The 22,750-nt window shown below is 43.1% G+C and overlaps 1 protein-coding gene across 4 annotated transcripts in view; it reads right to left on the minus strand.

The window, feature by feature from the left end:
* The window catches only part of BBS4 (Bardet-Biedl syndrome 4), a 224,305-nt gene that overhangs the window by 88,992 nt on the left and 112,563 nt on the right, over window positions 1-22,750 (minus strand). For all 4 annotated transcript variants that reach the window (XM_068375477.1, XM_068375480.1, XM_068375478.1 and 1 more), the window contains 2 exons: window positions 16,444-16,597; window positions 9,594-9,716 (listed from right to left, as the gene is read on the minus strand). In XM_068375477.1, coding sequence (XP_068231578.1) covers window positions 9,594-9,716; window positions 16,444-16,597 — 277 coding nt within the window. The remainder of the gene's footprint in view (window positions 1-9,593; window positions 9,717-16,443; window positions 16,598-22,750) is intronic.

A 22,750-nucleotide genomic window follows, 5' to 3' on the forward strand; every position in this document is an offset into this window, starting at 1 on the left:
ACGCCGAAAGTAATTACCCATATTAAATACAGTAGCGTGGTTTGTATTTCAGTTACGGAACAAATATATAGTATGCTAATTCTAAAGAGACAGGTGAGAAAGATTGATAAAAACCTGAGAGATGAACAAGAAGGATTTGGAAAAGGTAGAAGTTGCACTGACCAAATTTTCATTTTGAATCATGTTGTACAGCAATGTGTAGAATATAGAAATCCACTTTTGATGGTATTTGTGGACTATGAAAAAGCCTTTGATAGTGTGCACCAGCCAATCTTATGGAAAGTCCTATGTTATTATGGAATTCCTCTTCATCATCATCATCTCCTCCTAAGCCTATTGACGCAAAGGTCCTAAATTAGATTTCGCCAGTCATCTCTATCTTGAGCTTTTAAATCAATACTTTTCCAATCGTCATCTCCTACTTCACGCTTCTTAGTCCTCATCCATGTAGGTCTGGGTCTTTCAACTATTCTAGTGCCTTGTGGAGCCCAGTTGAAATTTTGGTGAACTAATCTCTCTTAGGGAATGCGAAGAGCATGACCAAACCATCTCCATCTGCCCCCTCACCATGAGTGTTTAGTTTATGGTTTGCTCTGAAGAGGGGAAAAAAGGACGAATCCAATTCCGGTCATAAGAATCCCCCTCAAGGGAAGATCAAAACAGTTGCAACCAACCTCATTTGCCACCATAGGCAAATCTCCTCGCAAGCAGGAAGATTGCCCAAACCTGGTTGCGTAGAGACTCTCCCTCGGAAGGGGAAGTTCCCACACCTGGAGGCGAACCTCTGAGCAGCACTCTCTGCCTCCTTACAATGAGCTCTATCTCAAATTGAAGGTTGACCTAAAGTGTTGCTTGAGAAAGAAGCAGAGGCTTGTTTCTGGGTTTTCCTGGACGGGATTACCCAAACAAAGGACGGGAGTGGACAAATCCATTTCCTACCAGAGGAATCCCCCGTAGGAGAAACCGAACAAGTGATCGTCTTCAAGAAGAGCGTTGAGATTGTGAGTGACATACAATCTCATAATTATGTGTTTAACTCATGATTGTGATTGTCTTCAAGAAGAAGATCTCACAATTACAATCTCGTAATTGTGAACGTTTAATTCGTGGCTATAATCGTCTTCAAGAAAAAGAGCATCGATTTCCTGAGTGACCTACGATCTCGTAATTAAGTGTGTTTAACTCATAACTGTGATCGTCTTCAAGAAGAAGAGCATCGAGATCGAGATAACCTTCAATCTCGTAATTGTGAGTGTTTAACTCGTGACTGTGATCATCATCAAGAAGATGAGCATCGAGATCGTGAGTGACCTACGATCTCGTGATTGTGAGTGCTTAACTCGTGACTGAGATCGTCTCGAAAAATAAGAGCTTCAAGATTGTGATAAGCTTTGATCTCGTGATTGTGAACATCTTCTAGAAGAAAAGCGTCCAGATGGTGAGTAACCTTCGATCTCTGATCATCAAGAAAGATGTCCTAAGGATCTTCGGTAAGGAAAAGAAGATAATGTGTCGTTCTGGCGATTGGCGAGCAGGCCATGGGTTGACAATCGTTCATAGTTTCAAAATCACAGCAGGCGAACGTTACACACGCGAGCTGAAACTTTGCCTGTGGGGAGAGAAAGAGAGATTGCTTATCGTTGGGCATATCGGCAGGAAGCAAGAGGGCTCGTCGTCAGCAGGAGGCTGTCGGATGGGAGAGGTGAGGAGGACCTCGTAGACAGCTGAGACGTCAGCCCGCACTTCGATGTCAGTTAAAAGAAAAAACAGGTGAAAAAAAAAAGGATGAGCGTTAAGCATAAGTCTAAATGGCTAAGTCTTGAGGAGGAGAGACCAGGGACGTCCGTTCTCTACCAGCCAAAAGCAAAAAATGACATAGTTCATTGAACTGTAAGTAGATATAGGTGGCTGGGTACCCCAAAGCCACCCCCTACCTACCAACATGATATTTTCATCATATAATAAATTTTTGAACATACTTACCCGGTGGATATATATATACAGTAGCTTAAGTCCCTGACAGAAAATTCAAAACTCGCGGCAATCGCAGATTGAGTAGCCAGGTGTACCACCAGTGAGCCCTCAAGTGACGGTATGTAGAACCACTCCCTGTATCCTCAGATTTTCTATGCCCATAGGTCTCTAGAGTGGAGGAGGGCGGGAATTGAATTATATATATCCACCGGGTAAGTATGTTCAAAAATTTATCTTATAATGAAAATATAATCTTTAAACATTTGACATACCCGGTGGATATATATATAGCTGATTGACACCCTTGGTGGAGGGTCAGAGACAGCCAACATTGTTGGAATATTACTTAAGAGTTACAAAAAACAAACTTAAGGGTTCGTACCTGATAAGGAAGCTGACTTTTATGATACTAGTCATTAGTCCGCTTTCCTTATGAGATCCAGCGATCCGCTCAGGAGGCTGAAGACCTCTAGGAGCTGTCAACCCGGTCTAAAAACCTCTATGTTGACAGGACCTCAACCAATACCCTTGTTCCAGGCTCTCTCAAGGAACAAAATTGACCACCTGCTAAAATCAATGATTGTGGAAGACTGTCGACCAATTTCCAAGCAACCATAAAAATACAAAAGTTCCAAGAGAAGAAAAGGGTATTAGGATTATGGGAACGTAGTGGTGGATCCTTCCCCCACTACTGCACTCGCTGCTATGAATGGTCCCAGAGTGAAGCAGTTCTCAAAATGAGTCTGGACACGTTTTAAATAATGTGAAGCAAACACAGATTTACTCTTCTAAAAGGTTGTGTCCTTAATGCTTTGCAACGATCTATTCTGCTTGAAGGCCACCGAAGTTGTTACAGTTTGAACTTCAAGTGTCTTGGCCTTTATAAAAACTTGCATGAGCCTCTTAATTAAGAGCCTGATGAAGAATGCAAGAGCATTCTTCGACATCTGTAACGAGGACTTCTAGACCGAGCACCAAAGAGCTTCCGACTAGCCTCGCAACTCTTTAGTTCAGTTCAGTTATAACTTCAGGGCTCTTACTGAGCACAGGACTCTCTATAACTCCTCGCCAGCCACATCCGAAAGGTTCGGAGTCTCAAAAGCCTTGGGTCAAGGTTGAGAAGGGCGTTCGTTCTTGGCGAGAAAGCCTAACTGCAATGAGCATATAGCTTTGTGATCTCGAAAAACCAATCATTTAAGCTAAAAGCATGAATCCCACTGACTCTATGAGCTGTCGCCAGACTGACCAAAAATAGTCTTCATCGTGAGGTCCTTAAATGAAGCTGAATGCAAGGGCTCAAACCTGTCAGGACAATACTCAGATTCCAAAATGGTGAATCCTGGAGCTGTTGCTTTGATGTTTCAAACGATTTGAGGAGTTTCTGTAGGTCTTTAACATTAGAAAGGTCCAACCTTGATGGAGGAAGTAATCCTTGCTCCTGCAATAGCTCTAGTTGCTTCCTTCGAAAAAAGCTCTAGTTCTTGTGAGTTTTTCGATAATCTGAAGACAGTTAGATGAAGAGCTTGGAGATTTAGATGGTACCTTCCAAGTGGGGTTGTTTGAGTAAATCCACTCTTAATGAAAGACTTCTTTGAGAGTCTACCATCCATTACAGTACATCTGTGAACCACTCTTTGAGGGTTAAAAGAGGGCCACTAGAGTCAATCCTATCCTTTCGAGTGACACAAACTTTTTCATCACTTTGTAATGAATTGAACAGTGGAAATGCGTACAAGTCCATGTCACAAGCTGTTTGATGCTCGTGGTCGCACTCTGTATGATGGTTGACATCACGTCCCGATAGACACTCGACATCACGTCTTGTTGGACGCTCGACGTCACGTCCTGCAGGACGTCATGTTCCGCTAGAAGCTCGAAGTCCCGTTAGGAGGACGTTCGACGTCACGTCTGTCTGCTAGACTTCCTGGGTTAAAATGGCTAAAATACTACATTTAACTAGGGAGTTGTAAAGACGTTCGTCATCAAGAACATCTGAACTAGCAGCCTCACTACGCTTGGTGTCCAGGTGTGCATTCGTTCTTGGCGAAGTTACCCGACACTCAAGGTCCAGGCCTGCTACTCTCTTGTTGTTTGCAGGCTGATAAACTAGCAAGAACGAAGAGGGCTTCTGATGCATATCTAGCAGCATAATAAAAATAGGGTCAACCTGTTGTGGTACAGGAGACGTCACGTCTACCACAAGCTCTCTTTCTACACCGTTTAAAAAAAAAAAAAAATGCAGAGCGTCCAGAAGACGATAACCAGTTTAATGGTGGAGAAGGAGCATGAACCGATGTCATGCTGGGCTCGGACAACTGTCCTGCAACTGGGTGAGTTGGGCGTTATTTGACAGTTGCCGACATCCTTAAAGGATGTTAGGTAGGAGAGTTTTCTTCGGTAGAAAGAAAAAACGCTCAAGACTGCTCTAAAGACTACAACCATAAGCTTGCTGTATCATGATCGGACAGTGATTGACCGTGTCCACCTTCCTCTTCAGAGGTCTGGAAGTTGACGCCAGCCTTGTCTGGGTGCTGCGTCATCCGATGATGATGATGAAATAAAACTTTAACCTCACTTTACCTATGATGAAGGTGAATGTCCTGGGAAGCATCAATAGGGATGCTCGAGGAGGCGTCTGCTCGGAAGCTAAAGCCTTTCGTTTCCTTTGTCGTTCGACATTTCTTCTCCCAGGGGAAAGGGAGCTTGGAAGAAGATTTAAAAGTCGACATTCCTTGGAAGAGGTTTATGGATTAGAAGAACGACAGGTCCTAACAGACGCACCCTCTATTTGAGGGGTGGTGCTTAGACTGAAACAAAGAGCCCAAAACTGAACAACTTCCTCTTATACACGAACCTTCAGGTATTGCTTGAAGTTCGGATGGATGAGGATGTGGAAGTAAGCATCCTGGAGGTCTAAAGAGACCATCCAGTGGACCTTTCCTACTGCTGTAAGGACTGATTTCGATGTCTCCATGGAGAACTTTGTCTTCTGAACGAAGGCGTTGAGAGCAGTGACATCCAGGACTGGACAATAGCCTCTCTCTCTCCAAAAAGAGAGACCATTGATGTTGCATAGCCTGTCTCTTAGGCTCCCTCTGTATTTTGTAGAGAGGTCTATCAGAGTAAATAATAAAGGAGGTTTCACTAGGAAAAAGATTTCGCATCCATCCTTTAGTAATAGCACGGACCAACGGTCTGCTCCTCTCCTCTCCCAGGCTCGCTAGAAGTAGTTAAGTCTGGCTCCTACTGTTGTCTGCGGTTTAGAGAAAAAGTATGCAGAAACTTTGCTGTTGATTTAGATGCCAAAAACTGTGTCTTTGACCAACTCTTGAGGGAAAAGAGAGGAAGAAAAAAAAGAGGGTTGGTGCAAAGTTATCCTGCTTCATTGCCTGCATTCCTTAAGAGACTCAGTGATCCACCCAGGGGGCTGTAAAAGTCTCTTCGGGGCTGCCAACAGGTCCTCGACCTTAACGTGGCTAGACCTCCACCTTTGCTATTCTGGCATACCTGATAAGGAAGCTGGCTTCATAGGTCTTTATACCTCATTGCCTTCAGGCTCTCATCATCCTCAAGCTCTATTAGATGATCGATAATTTTTCTATGTACAACGACTTCTCTCACAAAGCTGGTTGTACTGCAGTATTGGTTGCTCAGGGTTTTGACGGAGGATCAGACTCAAGACCCCAAAGACCTACGTCCACAAGCACACAGAAAAAAAGGGTACGCTGCCTTCTCTCACAAAAGCACTAATGCACTTCCTGCTGCTCCAGCTGAAAATGTTGCTGCACAACATCTGCAGTTAGGCTCTTATTGCTGCATTGAGGACGTGCTATTACACTGCCCTACCAGCACCATCTTAGTAAACAGAGACTTCTTAGATGCCTTCCTTAGCGAAGGAAGCAGGAGCAGCAGGCACAAAATAAATTGGAAACTCTTCAGAAAAAACTCTCATGAGTTCCTGTCAACTGAAGGGAAAAGGATCTTAGGAACTTCTCCTAAAAGAATTCCACTAAAAGATAAATAGGGGAAAAGAGATTGTCAATCCCTTCCTCCTACAAGTCTCTAACCGAGGTATAGATGTCTTGTTTCCTAGGAGTCAACTTTTTAAGGTCCTGAATTCTTGCCTCAATATTTTAAGAGGTTTAATTCTCGCCCTCCAACAGACACCAAGAGTTAGTTCAAGCGGGCCTTGGTCTGAGAAAATAAAATCTTTCCAGTTAATATTTATTTCTGTATCTTTTAAAATAGCGCTAACGGTCATTACGATTGGAACTAAGACGTTCGCGATCTTGACACTCGACGTCAAGTCCAACTGTTGGACTCTCGACGCCATGCAACTGTTTGACTCTCGGTGTCAGCTCTAACTGCTAGACACTCGACGTCAAGTCCAACTGCTGGAAGCTTGACTCCATGGAACTGCACGACACTCGGCGTCACGTCTAACTGCCTAACATTCGATGTCAAGTCTAACTGTTTGAAGCCAGAAGCCATGCAACTGCTTGACATTCAGCTTCACGTGACTCTCGGAACAATGCCGTTCACGATTCAGACGCTCGCGATTAAACACACTCGCGATTCCTCAAGTCACAGTTAAAACCACACAACGTTCGACGTTACGTCTTGTAACTGCTTGATGTACAGCGTCACGTGACTCTCGGAACAATGCCGATCACGATTCAGACGCTTGCGCTAGAATGTTCGATCATCGAACAAGAAAGACAAAGAAGTTGCACTAAGTTATAAATATCGTGTCAAACTCTTACAGCAGCGTTAGAAGCTAGCTGGCCAAAGTTCTGCGTTCGGTGTTAGATAACACTTTTACCTCGCCTTACTAACGGCAAGGGAGAGCGTTCTGGGAATCGTCAACAGAAATGCTCGAGGGGACTTCTGCTCGGGTCTTACAAGACGGTCGGCGCCAAGCTAACACCTCTCGCTTCCTTTCGCCGATCGACATTCCTTCTCCCAGGGGTTGGGGAGCTTGGAAGAGGTCTAAGGCTAGGATAACGACAGGTCCGAGCAGAAGCACCCTCCACTGTATTGCATAAATTCACTGCACTAATTTAGCACTAAAAAACTTGCACTTTTAAACTCTTTCACATAAGATCAAAAGTAGACATACCCGTTGTCAGAGATCTTACTATTCTGTTAAGGGCTTGAATGAGAAAGCACTAGGCATTCTCTGAATCCTATATAAAATGTAGCAAAATATTTTATATAAAATATTAAATGAACAGATATAGGAATAAAGTATATATATATATATATATATATATATATATATATATACAGTATATTGTATATATAAATATATATATATATATATATATATATATATATATATATATATATATATATATATATATATATATATATATACATATATACATCTATATATAAACAATCCTCATTACTTAAAGGTTTCCAATAAAAAATGATTTGCCACATTTAACAATTGGAACATCTATATATATTATACGAAAAAAATTAGTATTCTCAAATAAACGACCAAGTAAACAACGATACAAAGAGTCGTGAGACTATATCGTCTGACATGAATACTATGAAGTGTATAAATAACTGTACGCTAATTTTCTTTAATCTCTTTAAAAAGATTACGTAAAAAAAATACTAAAAGGACAAATATTTATGTAAAATAACATATTCCTTTTTATCTTATAAAACTAAAATACTTTGGTTTTAAAGAAGAATTAACTTTTCATAAATAACGATACAAAGAAAATTGTAACACTGTATCAATTGACTGAGAACTGCGTAGCATAAACTAAACTGAACGCTAGTTTAGTTAATCTTTGAAAACAGATCGAAGATTATTTAAAGAAAGTATACTAAAAAGACAAAAATCTTCTTAAAATAACACAATCCTTTTATCATATAAAAAAAACTTAAACACTTTGTAAGATAGTATTTGTTATCATTCTTTGTAGAAAAAGAAAGAAATTGCAAGTCATACTATATCTACCGTCATATGACTGTGACGTCATAGAGTAGGTACCGTGTTTATCTACCGCCATCATGTTTTACGCTAGTTAATAGTAGGCTGAAAAAACTTCCAATCCTACCTTTAAAGCTATAAACATAGCGATCAAAAACCAAACAAAAACCCAAATGAGCGAATGCCTATAACCAATTCAGGAGTACATCACCAAGATAACTGCCAAACTTCAGGTTAATAACGAGTGAATATCCAACGATGTTATCTGCATGATGACAGAGAAAATCTAAGGATACAGGGAGTGGTTCTACGTACCGTCACTTGAGGGCTCACTGGTGGTACACCTGGCTACTCAATCTGCGATTGCCGCGAGTTTTGAATTTTCTGTCGTGACGTCAGGGACTTAAGCTATATATATATCCACCGGGTAAGTCAAATGTTTAAAATATAGTGGTTAGGTAGGGTTGCCAACTCGCACTTTTAATCTAATGGCTGCCTTCCAGCTCCACCGAAAGTGTATCTACATAAATAACGTAAGGTTTGTTAGTATGGGAACAAACGTAATTTTGTTAAAATTACAGGAAAATTACCAACGAAAATAGAATATTTGGGTGAAATTTTCTCTATCTTAGACATTTGGGTAGCCATTAGAACTTCTTATATCATAAAAATAGTACAGGTAAATATCATAGAGCAAACAATTTTTTATAGGAAAAAACAGGGGTACATTCAAGATAATTTCCAATCAATCATCCCTTCTGACAATATCAAGTAATTTTTGGCACACCCACAAAAAAATAAACTGCCTCTTGTTGTTAACTAGTTAAGCAATTGTTAATAAATTAACAGGAAGCATTAAAAATCTAAAAAAAAAAATGGAATTTGTCAGATATAAAAAATGGTGAATACTTTGAATATTTGCTAAACTACTAAAGAGCAAGATATACAAAAACCATTTTTTTAATAAATGAAAATTCACCAGTGCTGCTTTTAATCTTAAGACAGTATTTTTAATTTGTTTCTATATAACATGCCTCTCTATTCGGGACTAAAACTGAAGAAACAAATGAGAATTGCTACTGTATCCCAAAGTGAAAATAGAAAACCTGGTAAAATGTAAGGTACATATCTCTGCTTCAATGCTTTCTTTCTTAGTTGTTACACCTACTAAAGATGGAATAGCAAACAAACTGGAACAGATTAGCACTAAAATAAAATATGATTAGGAAAAGAATGGTTTGATGAAACTTGCTGAGGAAAAATTGGAGGTAAACACTAAAGAGCTGTTGTCAACTCATCAGGCACAAACTATGAGATCATATACTTCAAGATGTGGCTGATGCTAGAGTTACAAGAGTCGTTTGATTTTTTTTTTCAATTAATAATAAAGTCTAGGGTTCATTCCAGGCCATAATATGGGAATACTAAGAAAATTATATTCATTATGGAAAAATTAAACACTTAATATAATGTACTGAGATTAGTTTAAAAATAAAATCAAGATTTGACCATAAACTTTCACAAAGTGACAAGTAACTCAATCTTTCTGGAACCAAAAAGACAGTACTATACCTAACTCACAATACTTAATATGATGAATACAATACACTTTCTCTTGAATTAATAAGTTAAATACAATACTGCCAAAAAAGTAATTTAAACTCACCGCAACATATTTTTTCTTTCCAAAGAAGCACATTGCTATATTGTTCCATAAAGGAGGGGATTCTGGAATAGTCTGTGCAGCAACCCTATATTTAGCAAGGGCAACATCAAAATCTTGGTGGCTCTGAAAAAATAAAGTTGCAAAACTTGTTTTGAAATGGCATATAGTACACTGAAATTTAAATATAAATAAAATATAATCAAACTACATTTAATATATTTCAAAACATTTATAATCAAGTGTATTGTTTACTAACACAACATACTAAGCTTACCATTCTAGCCTACAAAGAAGATCTGGAATCAAATAAAAAGTGCACATTAAGAAATGAAGCAGAAAAATAAAAGCAGGTGCATTAAAAAAAATACAAACAAAATATAAAGACTACTGCTTCAGAATGGACATTATAGGATTTTTTAATCATAATAAATTTCAGAAAATATAATTCAAATCATAACCAATCAAAACAATTATACTTGGGGAAAATAATGTTCAACTTTATCATCATACAAAGATCACACACAAAAAGCTTGAAAATTGAATTCTTGAACAACTAAAATTGATCATATACTAAGTATAAAAACTGAAGTAGCTTAGAGAGAAATTAAAAAAAATTGTTTCAAACTAAAACACTAAGTCAAATTACCATATAGTAAACATGCAAAACTTTAAGAATATAAAATAAATCCTGATAAAGTTAACTTAAACAACTATTTTTGGCATCCTTAACCTAATCCTAATAATATGTTTATACACCTCACATTAATAAAGTATTGTTGAAACTTCTCAGTACATTCAATGGCAAATAAAAGTTAGTGTAACTTCTAAACAAATGAAAACTTCTACAAACTTTGTCCACAGGATATCATAAACCAAAATTCATAAGAATTAAATACAAAACAGAATAAGTAAATATACTAACTAACAATTGCAGTCATATAAACCTATCTACTAACAAAAGATGCATTATTAACTAGAAGTATGATTTTACTGAAACACTGAAAGTTCTGTTGTTAGAGCTATTCTTATAAAATTGCTTTCTTTCTTAGTTGAACATCTACTTCCTCCCCTAATTTTTACTCTTTCACTTAGCGTTTCATTTCTATTCTTTAATAATCTTTTGCAATATAAAGTTTTTTCTCCCCTTTTGTCGATTGAAATTTTCAATCTTTTTTAACTTTCACCCTACTCTGTTCACATTTAGTCCCAGACTGCATTTTCTTCTTGTACCAATTCCATTCATGAGAGTACATTTGAATTTGGATCCCTTTACATAGATATAATGCCTCCTGGAAAAATCTACTACAGTATTTATTTTCATGTTCTCTTTTGCATTCACATCTTTAACTGTGTTTGAAAATGAAGTCATTCAAGCATTGGTTGTTCACATTAAAATAAGACATTTTTTAATTTATATTTTTTCTAGGCATACACACCCGAGTCCTTTAAATAGAGAGATGATTTTGGCGCAAGCTGGAACAGCCGTTGAATTCATTAATGACGTAATTAACAACAGGTGGTGTGTACAGGCAAGAAGCCCCACCCCACCACCTGTCGGAAGAGCCTCACTTTGACCTTTCAGCTCACGACTGAGAGGGGTGGTTCAGGAAGGAAATTTAACATGAAGGACCAAGTTTGTATACCTAAGAAAAATACAAATAACTTTAAAATTTATCACTTGTTTCTACGCATATACAAACTTTTTATCCTTTATATACGAAGACTCGCTGCTTGGTGAGTCAGAAGTCCCCTTAGACCTGAACTGATTAGCTCTTTTTCTTCTTTGAAAATTTCAGTCTACCTGGTCCGTTACGGGAGCGAAGGAGATGACTTCAGTAACCTTCTATCTGTCTCTCATGGGGATGAATAGACTGATAGGGTCTGGCCTGTCCAAGATGAATTGTACTAGCTTAACTGAGAAAACTTTTCCCTCAAAAGCAAAATCAGTCTGGATATATATACCCGACATATGATGATCAATGGGATGGTATAAATTTAACACCCTTGTTAGGGAGGATGGAGGAGACATTTCTTTAGGATGAAAGAATGGAGCTCAGAAGTGTAATTTATCAGCATTAAGTCAAATCCAATATGTAATATTTCAACTGCTTTGTCCCTTTCTTGAGGGAGAAGAGCCAGTCATTCTACTATTTATTCCAGACTTACATCTATACATTACCATAGACAAGATTCTTCCTGTCCCATGTGGGAAATGGGCTGGCTATACAACTACTTGAGCAGCCACCACAGGACCAAGCACAAAGGTGTCAAGGGACTTGCGAGTATACTCCTGTAGGTAAAAGGTTGTGAAGGAGGTTTGGTGTTTAAAACCAAGCCTTGAACACCTGGGTGACAAAGGTTTCTCTTGGAGGCTAAGGTGGGGCCTATACCCATGTTTTCATGAGATCTGATTCAAGTTGGTACCTCTACTCTCTCAGCAGTTGAGGCATATGTTGTAATGATTATCTCACAAAGCCATAAAGATAAACTGTATGTTCCTTGACACATATTTCTTAATCCTGCCAGAGATAGTGAAGTAACTAACACAGGCCTGAGGTCCTGGATCCTCTTCAGATAGCACCACAGAGCCATCATGGGACACAAAAGCATTTCCTCTCGATCACTACCCGACACTTCACATAGTTAAGGGATAGAGAAGGTCTCGAACAAGGGGTTGTTTACCAAAGGCTCTGGGTTTTGATCATAAAGTCAGACACAAAACTAAAGGTGATCTTCTTTCACCCCTCAGCTTGGGTGGTTAAGTAAAAGAGACCTTGCAACTCACCTACTCTCTTTGACAATGCTAAGGCTAGCAAAAAGACAGTCTTGAGAGTCAGATCCCTGTCTGACGACCTTCTCAAAGGCTCATACAGGGTGTGTGTGAGAGTCATAAGAACAAAGGGCAATAGGGGGCCGAAGATTCCGGATTGGGCAAAACTGCTCAAAGTTCTTCATAAGCATAGACAACTCCTACAAGGGGGAGAGGACTACTGTATACCCTTCCATCCAAAGACAATGCCTAAAGCTGAGCAGTAGCGTTTGATAGCCACAACTGGGAGGCACTTCTCTTGGTGAAGACGATGAGGAAATCCGCGATCTGCTCAAATCAAAGATGCATCCTTCTACAACATATATCACAGACAGCTAGTTGACAGCTGCTGATGACTGTCACAGGCACCCAGACATCTAATGTGTAGTGCCTCACAAGCCTTTCGCTTGAAAGGGGTACTGGATATTTTCCAAACATGAAATTCCAGCAACTTCGCAAATTCATGGAACCTATGAAGGTGCAGCTGACAAAGGATCGTGGACCATTAAGGAAGTTCTCTCAGGATATCGACTAGAATTGCCAACAGGATACCACTTGGCATGAGGCCATCTGGGAGCTACCAGGGTCATCCTGAGTCTTGGTGTAATCAACGCTCAGTCAGGCTAAACAGAGGAAAGGCATATACGTCCAGGTGATCTCATGTGTGTTGAAAATAGTCTTCAAACATGAACCATGGGTCTGGAAGGGGGAAGCAAAATACCGGGAGCTTCCTGTTTAGCCGTATGGCCAACAGGTCAAAGAGTGTGTCTACTAGTCCATTCCTCTTGCCTGGAACATAGCTGGCTAACAACTTTACAGTGTAGAATGTTGCCCACATGTGCATCCACTTCATCATCTCACAGAGAGGGCGTGAGAAAATGACCATTTGTTTATTAACGTCACCCACAATGGGGATGCTACTCATCAACACTAGCGAGCGCTTCCTTACACATTCTTGGAATGCTTGTAATGCTATGAACGCTGCTTACATTTCGAGGATGTTGTTGTGCAGATGCACTTCTTATGACCAAACACCGGAGATGACCAGATCTTTCAGGTGTGCCCCACCCCTCCTTCAAAGTACAAAGTATCTGAAAATAGTTACATGCCGTGAGGCAGCATCCAATAAACTACACTGATGAGGTTTTCCTCAAGCCTCCTATCCCACTGAAACAGGAAGGCGAGGGGGATCCCTGGCAGCTGACCAGTGATTTTTCAAATACCACCAAAGAGGTCTCCCGTGGAGGCGCCCATGTAGAACAAGTTTCCCCAGGGAGGAAAGTTGACTGAGAAAACTTGGATGACTTCTGTTTTGAACAAAAATGGTCATGCAACATCTTTTACCTTACTGATGCAATACAGATAGACTCTTCCTGCTGCTGTGTCTATCAGCATGCCGAAGTACTTCAACCTCTTCTCGGGTATGTGATTTGTCTTTTTCCAGTTTATCACTATACCCAATCATGATAAAATGTGAGAATCAGGTCTTAGTCCTGTAATAACTGCCTAAATGAGGCGGCCAAGACCATCCAATTGTCAAGATATATCTGCAGATGTATCCCTTACAAGTAGGCCCAGGCTGATACCAGGGTGAACACCCAAGTGAACACCTGGGGAGCCGTACACCGTCCTATGCACATTGGAGAGAGGTTGATGAGCAGTCTCCAGCCCCTAGATGACTTCTCCAATAGGTGGAGTTGACTGTAGAAGTCTGGAGACTCGTCTTGAACGACTTCGGGTGAATTCTTCTCCACCTTCCCTTCCAACTGTGTCACCAAGACCAGGGCTTTCGGCAATGGAGGAGGATTGGACAAGAACTCTATAGGCAAGTTAGATAGAGCAGGAGCCAACAGTACTGAAAGAGTACTAACTATCCAAGGGGGAGCCGACAGTCCTGAAAGAGCAGCAAGTAACCATCGCGAATTATATTTATTAAACCCCACGGTTCAGCCTCATGTCTCTGTCAAGTTGCTGAATGGCAGAACAGGCATCCTATTACTCTCAGCAATGGAAGAGAGGGAGCACTAACATCAGCTTTTTTCTTACCCTCTCTTCTTCCCACCACTGCCCTTCCTGAATGAGCCAGGCTGGGTGCTTGAAAAGGGCTGTGCAAGCACAGGCCCCTTTCTGGAAGAAGTTGCAGGCAGTCCAGATCAGTATCTAGGAACAGGTGCACGGGAGTATGCACAGGGGCAGTAGCAATAGACACACAAAAAGACAGAAAAACTGAAAGATTTCTTTGGTAATTCTCGGGCGTTGCCAAAACTGACCCTGGACAAGGCTTAACTCTTCATATCCCTCAGGGAATACACATGCCACTACACAGACGACCACTACCTACACTAGGCATATGGGTATGACTGTGAACAATCGTGCCCCCTAAAATATGCACAGGGAGAATGTGCATCTACAGTCGGTTTACTCATCAAATGGTTGCAATGACCACCCTTTCCCTGTCAAGGACAAATCTCTTACTTAACATCCATTATAGAAATCAACAGCCAGCATTCACTTTTCTGTGAGAAAAATAAAATGAAAAAGTTCAGATAAGGGCGCAGCCATACCTCTGTACTTATTGCGGCCAAAATTCAAAGTGGGGCTCTCCCAACAGTTGATGGTGTGGGGCTTCAAGTCTGCACAAAGCACATGTTGATATCTACCTGGATAACAAATTTAATGGCCGTTCCAGCTTGTGCCGAAATCCTTTCCCTATTCAAAGGACGAAAGGTTTGTATACATGTAGGAACAACTATTTATTGAAGATCATGTAACTCAAAAAGTCAATCTACTTAAAAACAAGAGCAATAAGAGATTTCAGACCTCCACCAAAGAATATTCCAAATATTTAACTAAAGTCTACGAACATCACCTCCCACTCATATGCTGTCTGTACAGTAGATGGTGACAAGTGCAATGTTGATCCAGAATCGTGATCTTGATCCGTATCACCTCCAAAATTTCATGGTTTCTTCTGATGCATAATATTTATCCTTTGTTAAAATTAGATGAAAATCCAATGTGTCAATTTATTTTGATGTAATTTTTAAAATTGTGAAAAATTCAAATCCGGATATAGAATCAGATTCTGGAACCGGATAATTTCCAAAAGTTAACAGAGTTGTCCGTAGACTAAGATCTATTTGTGGTGGAAATTTTGTCAAAATCCATCAATTTGTTTTGACGTAATCTTTAAAATTATGAAAAAGGCCAATCTGGATCTAGAATCCAGATCCGGATCATCTCCAAAATCTGATGGGGTCATCCTTGACCTATGATCTATCTGTGGTGAATATTTTGTCAAACTCCATCGAGTGGTTTTGACGTAATCATGTCCACAGTCACACAACTAAATAAATAACCCAACTCGAAAATATAACCTCCTTGGCAGAGGTAATTATGTATTTTCTTAAGAAACCCAAAGGTTCTTCATCTTATCAATTATTGAAGCTTTATGATAACCTTTTGTCTTGCTTCTTTTCATAATATTATAATGTTTACACATTAGGAGTGTTTCATCTTTCAATCAACAGTTTTTATAGAATTATATACCAAAGTGGACATAATTTGTATGATCAGTAACTCGTGCCTCACGCTATATCTTGATCACCTTCCTTTATCTACAAGATGGTTTCTGTCTCATTTCAACAAATTTTTACAACACACTGTTTCAGTAAACTTAAAAATGAGAAACTCAGGTGGTCAGAAAATATCAATCAGGCCACCTATACCAGTATTTATTGTGTGGAAATCAATAATTCTCAAGTCGCACAAACTATTGACTATGTTTTCCTCTATCTTAATTATTTGGAGTTTTCCATATGCTTTAATTTTCAGTAGCCTTCATAACATTCCACTCCCCGTAAGTAACAAAACCAACATTTAAAAAGATAGATATGAAAAATAAGTTAAAGATTATCCACACCCAAAATTCCAAGTTATCTCTAAGAACAGGCTTACAGTGTATCATGTAAACAAAGGAAGCAACAAAAGAACATAGGTCATGCAATACAGGCATAAGGAGCAACTGACAGCATTACTCACCTGCATCATAGAGCCTGCAGCAAGTATTGCACGTGTGTTGTTTGGATCAAAGGTTAGAGCTGTCCCAAGGTTCTCAAAGGCTTGTTGATGCTTGCCAGTTTGCATAAACAACAAACCAAGAGTTGTGTGGAGATCTGCATTTTCAGGAAAGTACCTGTTCAATAATATTATTGATCAAAAAAAGCTATTACACATGAAATGACATTGTCAGTTAAGTAACAGTTTGTTCCGTAACCGAAATACAAACCACGCTATTTACGTAGGGTATTACTTTCAGCGTAGCTGAAATGGCGAGCCATTAGATTTTTAACGAGGGTTAACTACCCCCGCGCTAGTTAGCGGGGGTAGGGGAGAGGTAGCTAGCTACCCCTCCCCCCCATACACCGGTGAACTGATTCACTTCGCTTTTGGCTCGGGCGGTGGGCAGACGTGTCTGCTCCCGCCCTCGCTTGGCAGCCATTAATGTTTTGTCTTTACTTAATTACTTACTTTTCTTATACTTGATATATATGTAAACATTTTTTATGTTTATATATATATTTGAGTATAGAAATTAGTAAGTTTCCTTTTCAGTGTTGTTGTGCTGTGTGTGTAGTGTACGACAACGTCACCGCGTAGTCCCAGGCCACCGTGGTTGCACTTAGTGGGGAACGGTCTCTTGGTCCTACGGTCGTTCCTTCGGCTTCCGATTTTCGGCCGCCGTGGGGAATCGTCATCGCTGGACTTTCACCATTGATCTGTTTTCTCCGCTGTTCCTCCTTCCCTGCGGGGAACTTGGACTCTCAGCGAAGGGATCGTGGGAGTCTAGATTGACTACGGTCTCTCTATCTCTCTCTACTCAATTCCATGAAATCTAATTGTATTTGTTAACTTTTCAGCTTCTGTTAAGAACACTTCCCTTCGGGGTTCAGTTCTTTCTTTGTGAACATTCTTATGAATTACATATTAATAATTCTGTTTTTGTTACAGTTCTCCGCCCTCCCCCTCCTCCCGTGAATGTCAGTGGGGGAGGAGGGCGCATACCTGATTTGTAATTCTTATGTTCTATTCCCTCGGGGTTTCTCTGCGGAGTTCCTCCCGGGGGAATTTTTGTTAACTAATTATTTATTTTATTTTTTTCCAGTACGATCTGGTTTCTTCGTTTCCCTAATGTGGCAACGAAGCAGAGCTGCCCTGTTTATGCCTTGGGAGTCTGCTGTTGCTGCCGCCTCTCTAGGACGTCGTCATGGGTGTGTTCCCTTCTCTTAGAAGTTCTCCCGTGACAACTGTCAGCTCTTTAGTTCATATTAGAACGCTCAGGAGGTTCGCCTCCAGGGGTGGGTAACTTCCCTTCCAAGGGAGGTTTCCTTCCCAGGTATGAGTTTTTTCCCCTGCAGGGGGGGGGGGAACTTCTCTTACCTTAATAATTCCTGGATGGTTTTTTCCTGGTCCTCGGGCGGCTATGCTCTTGGTGCTGAGCGACAGCTCTTGTAACCATGCTCAAGGGGCTGAGCGGTTGCAAGACACGACCGTGGAATTTCGTGCGACTATGCTCTTGGGGCTGAGCGGTCGCACCTGCAGCTATGCTCAAGGGGCTGAGCAGCTGCAAGATCTTGTGACCTCGCTCGTTCGCGAGGGAGGCCACTCTTAAGGACTCCTCTTCGGAGGATTTCTCCTTATAGGTCAGCTTGCTGATCCAACGGCCCTATGGCCCCGCCATCATCAGTGTCTTCTAGTCTCTTCTACGAAGTGTTCACCTCTCTCGTTCGCGAGAGAGACCACTCATAGAGACTCCTCTTCGGAGGACTGTTCCTGTTCAGACCAGCCAGCAGTTCGGGACCTCTCTGCAGTTCGCCATCTCCTAGTCCTGCTGACCTGCCGTCTCCGTTCCTGGCTGCTGATGCTGTGGGCGCCTACGCACCCCGTTTTCCAACGGGCACCGGTCCCTTCGGGGCAAAAGGGGCTTTCTCACACTGTGAGTAAGCCCCTTAAGTGCCAGGTATCGCCCTGCGCTCCAACGTTTTCCTGCGCGCTCGCGTGCAATTGCGCGCAAGCGCTCGCCTACTGTTCCAGCTGTTCCTGAGATTTCCATCAAGGGAATCCTGTTCCAGTCCTGATCGTCCCAGTTCAGGATCGTCCTTCATCTTGGCGCGCTCGCGCGCTCGTGCTCGCCGATGATCTTCCTACACCAACGATCTTCTTTTGCGCGGTATCGCCTAAGATCTTCTTACGCGCTAGCGCTGATGATCTTCTTCGAGGACTAGCGCTGATGATCTTCTTCGAGGACTAGCGCTGGCAATCTTCTTCGCGTAAGCGCCGACGATCTTCTGACGCGCGCAAGCGCCGACGATCTTCAAAGCGCCGATGATCTTCAAAGCGCCGACGATCATCTTGGCCGATGATCTTCTTCACGAGCGAGCGCTGATTATGCGCTAGCGCTGATTATGCGCTAGCGCTGACGATCTTCTTACGCGCAAGCGCCAACGATCTTCGTTCACGCGCAAGCGCCAACGATCTTCGTTCACGCGCTAGCGCCGACAATCTTCTTTTGCGCGCTAGCGCTGACAATCTTCTTTTGCGCGCTAGCGCTGACAATCTTCTTACGCGCGCAAGCGCCGACGATCTTTGAGCGCTGACGATATTCAAGCGCCGACGATCATCTTGGCCGACGATCTTCTCTCACGAGCGAGCGCTGACGATCTTCTTACGCTCGCAAGCTCCAACGATCTTCGAGCGCCGTCGATCTTCTTACGCGCGCAAGCGCTGACGATCGTCAAGCTCCAACGATCTCCTTGGCGAACGATCTTCTTTGGCACGCTAGCGCTGACGATCTTCCTACGCACGTAAGCTCCGACGATCGTCCGCGCTCAGGCTCCTATGGTTCTCCGCGCCAACGATCTTCTTACGCGCGCTAGCGCCGACGATCTTCTTACGCGCACAAGCGCCGACGATCTTATTACGCGCGCAAGCGCCGACGATCTTCTTTCGCGCGCAAACGCCGACGATCTTCAAGCGCCGACGATCTTCAAGCGCCGACGATCTTCAAGCGCCGACGATCTTCAAGCGCCGACGATCTTCTTGCGCGCTCAAGCGCCGACGATCTTTCAGCGCCATCGATCTTTAGCGCTGTCGATCTTCTTTCACGCACAAGCACCGATGATCTTCAAGCACCAACAACCTCGTAGGCATGCGCGCTGACAGCCGCGCCCACGCGCCAACATTTTTCACGAGCTCTTCATTCTGATTCCTGCTCACCCTATGATGTCTCGCCCGCTCGCCCGCGTGCTTGCACGCCCACGCGAGAATGTTTTCAACGGTTTCTCGCACGCGACCCCTGGTTTTTCCCATCGCGCGAGCGCCAGCGTCTCGCGCGCGACCCCTGGGGTTTTCCCATCGCGCAAGCACCAGCGCGCTCCCTCTACCAAGGTGAGACCTTCTCCCACCGCACCAATGGGAGAAACCCCACCTCGAGCAGGAGAATCGTCCCGTGTTATTATTATTATTATTATTATTACTTACTAAGCTACAACCCTAGTTGGAAAAGCAGTATGCTATAAGCCCAGGGGCTCCAACAGGGAAAATAGCTCAGTGCGGAAAGGAAAAAAGGAAAAATAAAATATTCTAAGAAGAGTAACAACAATAAATATCTCCTATATAAACTATAAAAACTTCAACAAAACAAGAGGAAGAGAAATAAGATAGGAGAGTGTGCTCGAGTGTACCCTCAAGCAAGAGAACTCTAACCCAAGACAGTGAAAGGCCATGGTACAGAGGCTATGGCACTACCCAAGACTAGAGAACAGTGGTTTGATTTTGGAGTGTCCTTCTCCTAGAAGAGATGCTTACCATAGCTAAAGAGTCTCTTCTACCCTTACCAAGAGGAAAGTGGCACTGAACAATTACAGTGCAGTAACCCCTTGGGTGATGAAGAAATGTTTGTTTGGTAATCTGTGTTGTCAGGTGTATGAGGATAGAGGAGAATATGTAAAGAATATGCCAGACTATTCAGTGTGTATGTAGGCGAAGGGAAAATGAACCGTAACCAGAGAGGAGGATCCAATGTAGTACTGTCTGGCCAGTCAAAAGACCCATAACTCTCTAGCGGTAGTATCTCAACGGGTGGCTGGTGCCCTGGCCAACCTACTACCTAGAGGGAGTGGCCAAGGCCGCGAGCACTAGGATTGGCAATCCCCCTGCATGTCCACCAATGGGGGGATGCCGGCAAGTTGCGCATTAAGGTGGCAGCAACTCGAGTCCGATTCCTGGACGATCTCCGTGATCAGTCAGGAATATCGCGCCCCGTTAGGGAGAGAAGAGCCCTCAGACTTCTTTGTTGGAGTTACGTATCCCAACTAGGAGGGAATCGAAGGACTCCAAGAGTTCCCCCAAGTAAAGCCTTGGGTACAGTGACTTTGCTGCCAGTTCACCAGGAAGAAAACAGCATGATTCAGAGCACCACTCCATGGAAGAGCCTTACAGGGGAGTTTCTCTTGAGAGACTCTCTAGCCGGCAGGTGACATTCTCGACAACAGAGATCCTGAGTCAGGAGAAGGTCGCGGTTTTGCCATACAGGCCACTTCGTGGCTGGATGTCTGGCTAGGGTCTCTGGGCATCCTCCTGTGACCCGAGGATCTGTCCAAGGAGAGCATCAGGAAAGCCCTGGAGACCTTCCTCCTCTCGGGCACACGTACTATTGAGTTTCTGGCCCACCAAATTTCGAACTTGTGGGCAAACTCGATCTTGAAACAACGTGATGCGGTGGCCGAGGTTCCACTCGAAGGTTCCAGCCGTGGATACCTGTAGGCTCAGACACTCTTCCATCTTGGGAAAGAGTCTGTTTGAGCCCAAGGGTACGGAACAGGCCGCTGAGAGGTGGAAGAAATCGAACCAAGATTCTCTTCTCCAAAGGGCTCTTACATATAAGCCCTACAAACCTCCAGCACCTCAACAACCTCGCCAATCCAAGACGACGAAACCGGTAGCGGCAGCAAAGACGAACGTGTCCAACCAGTAGCCCTTTCCTGTCAGAGACAAGGAGGGCGTGAAGTCCTCCAGGGAAGGCAAGAATCCTAGAGGGAGTGGCCAAGGCCGCGAGCACTAGGATTGGCAATCCCCCTGCATGTCCACCAATGGGGGGATGCCGGCAAGTTGCGCATTAAGGTGGCAGCAACTCGAGTCCGATTCCTGGACGATCTCCGTGATCAGTCAGGAATATCGCGCCCCGTTCTTAACGTCTCTTCTGCCCCTGACAGCGAATCCAGTGGCGTTGAGCTCCTATGCCATGGGATGGGTAAAGGGCCTAGCCCTTCGGGCAGAATTCGAGACCATGCTCAAGAAGAATGCTCTCCAGGAGGTCGTCGACATCTTCCCAGGCTCCCTCAGTTGACCCTTTCTCGTAAAGTAGGCTTCTGGAGGCTGGAGACCAGTCATCGGCCTCGCATCCCTGAACAAGTTTGTCAAACAAACTCCGTTCAGCATGAAGACAGCAGACACGGTCAGACTTGCAGTGAGACCGCAAGACTTCATGTGTACACTGGATCGGAAGGACGCATACTTCCAGATCCCAATCCATCCGTCTTCCAGGAAGTACTTTAGGTTCAGCCTAGACAACAAGATCCACCAGTTCAAGGGGCTGAGTGCGGTCTCTCCACAGCACCTCAGGTATTCACCAGTGTCCACCCTGATATCTACATGGACACACAGGATCGGCATCCTGTCTCCTCCGCTATCTGGATGACTGGCTGATCCTGGCAGACTCGGAGTCGACCCTTCTTCGACACCGAGACAAGCTTCTGGGACGTTGCCAAGATCTAGGGATCATGGTAAATCCCAAGTCTTACTCAGCCACCATTTCTACGACTGGTATATCTAGTCATGATATTGGACACCAATCTCAACAAAGCCTTTCCATCAGACGACAGGATAGCAAGGCTGAGGAGGGTCACAGATCCTTTCCTCGGACGAGAAGAGCTTCCAGCCCAATCATGATTCCTCCCCTACGGCACCTTTTCCCCCTTGACCCGTCTGGTTCCAAACGGCCGCCCCAGGATGAGATCCCTGTAATGGCGGCTCAATTCCCGGTGGAATCAAGGCCTCGATTCCCCGGACATTCTGGTCCCTATGGGTCCGGCGGAACGGACGGACCCTCAGTGGTAGGGGACGGAGCTAACCTTCAAAGGGGAGTGGATCTTCTCGTCCTCCCCCCGAATTTGATGCTGTTCTCGGACGCTTCAAAAGAAGGGTGGGGGGCCCACGTTCTGAACCACAGGATCTCAGGCCTCTGGTCAGAATCAGGAAAGTGCCTCCACATAAATCTGCTAGAATGAAG

This window comes from Palaemon carinicauda, chromosome 6 (genome assembly GCF_036898095.1).
Source record: "Palaemon carinicauda isolate YSFRI2023 chromosome 6, ASM3689809v2, whole genome shotgun sequence".
Classification (NCBI taxonomy): Eukaryota; Metazoa; Arthropoda; class Malacostraca; order Decapoda; family Palaemonidae; genus Palaemon; species Palaemon carinicauda.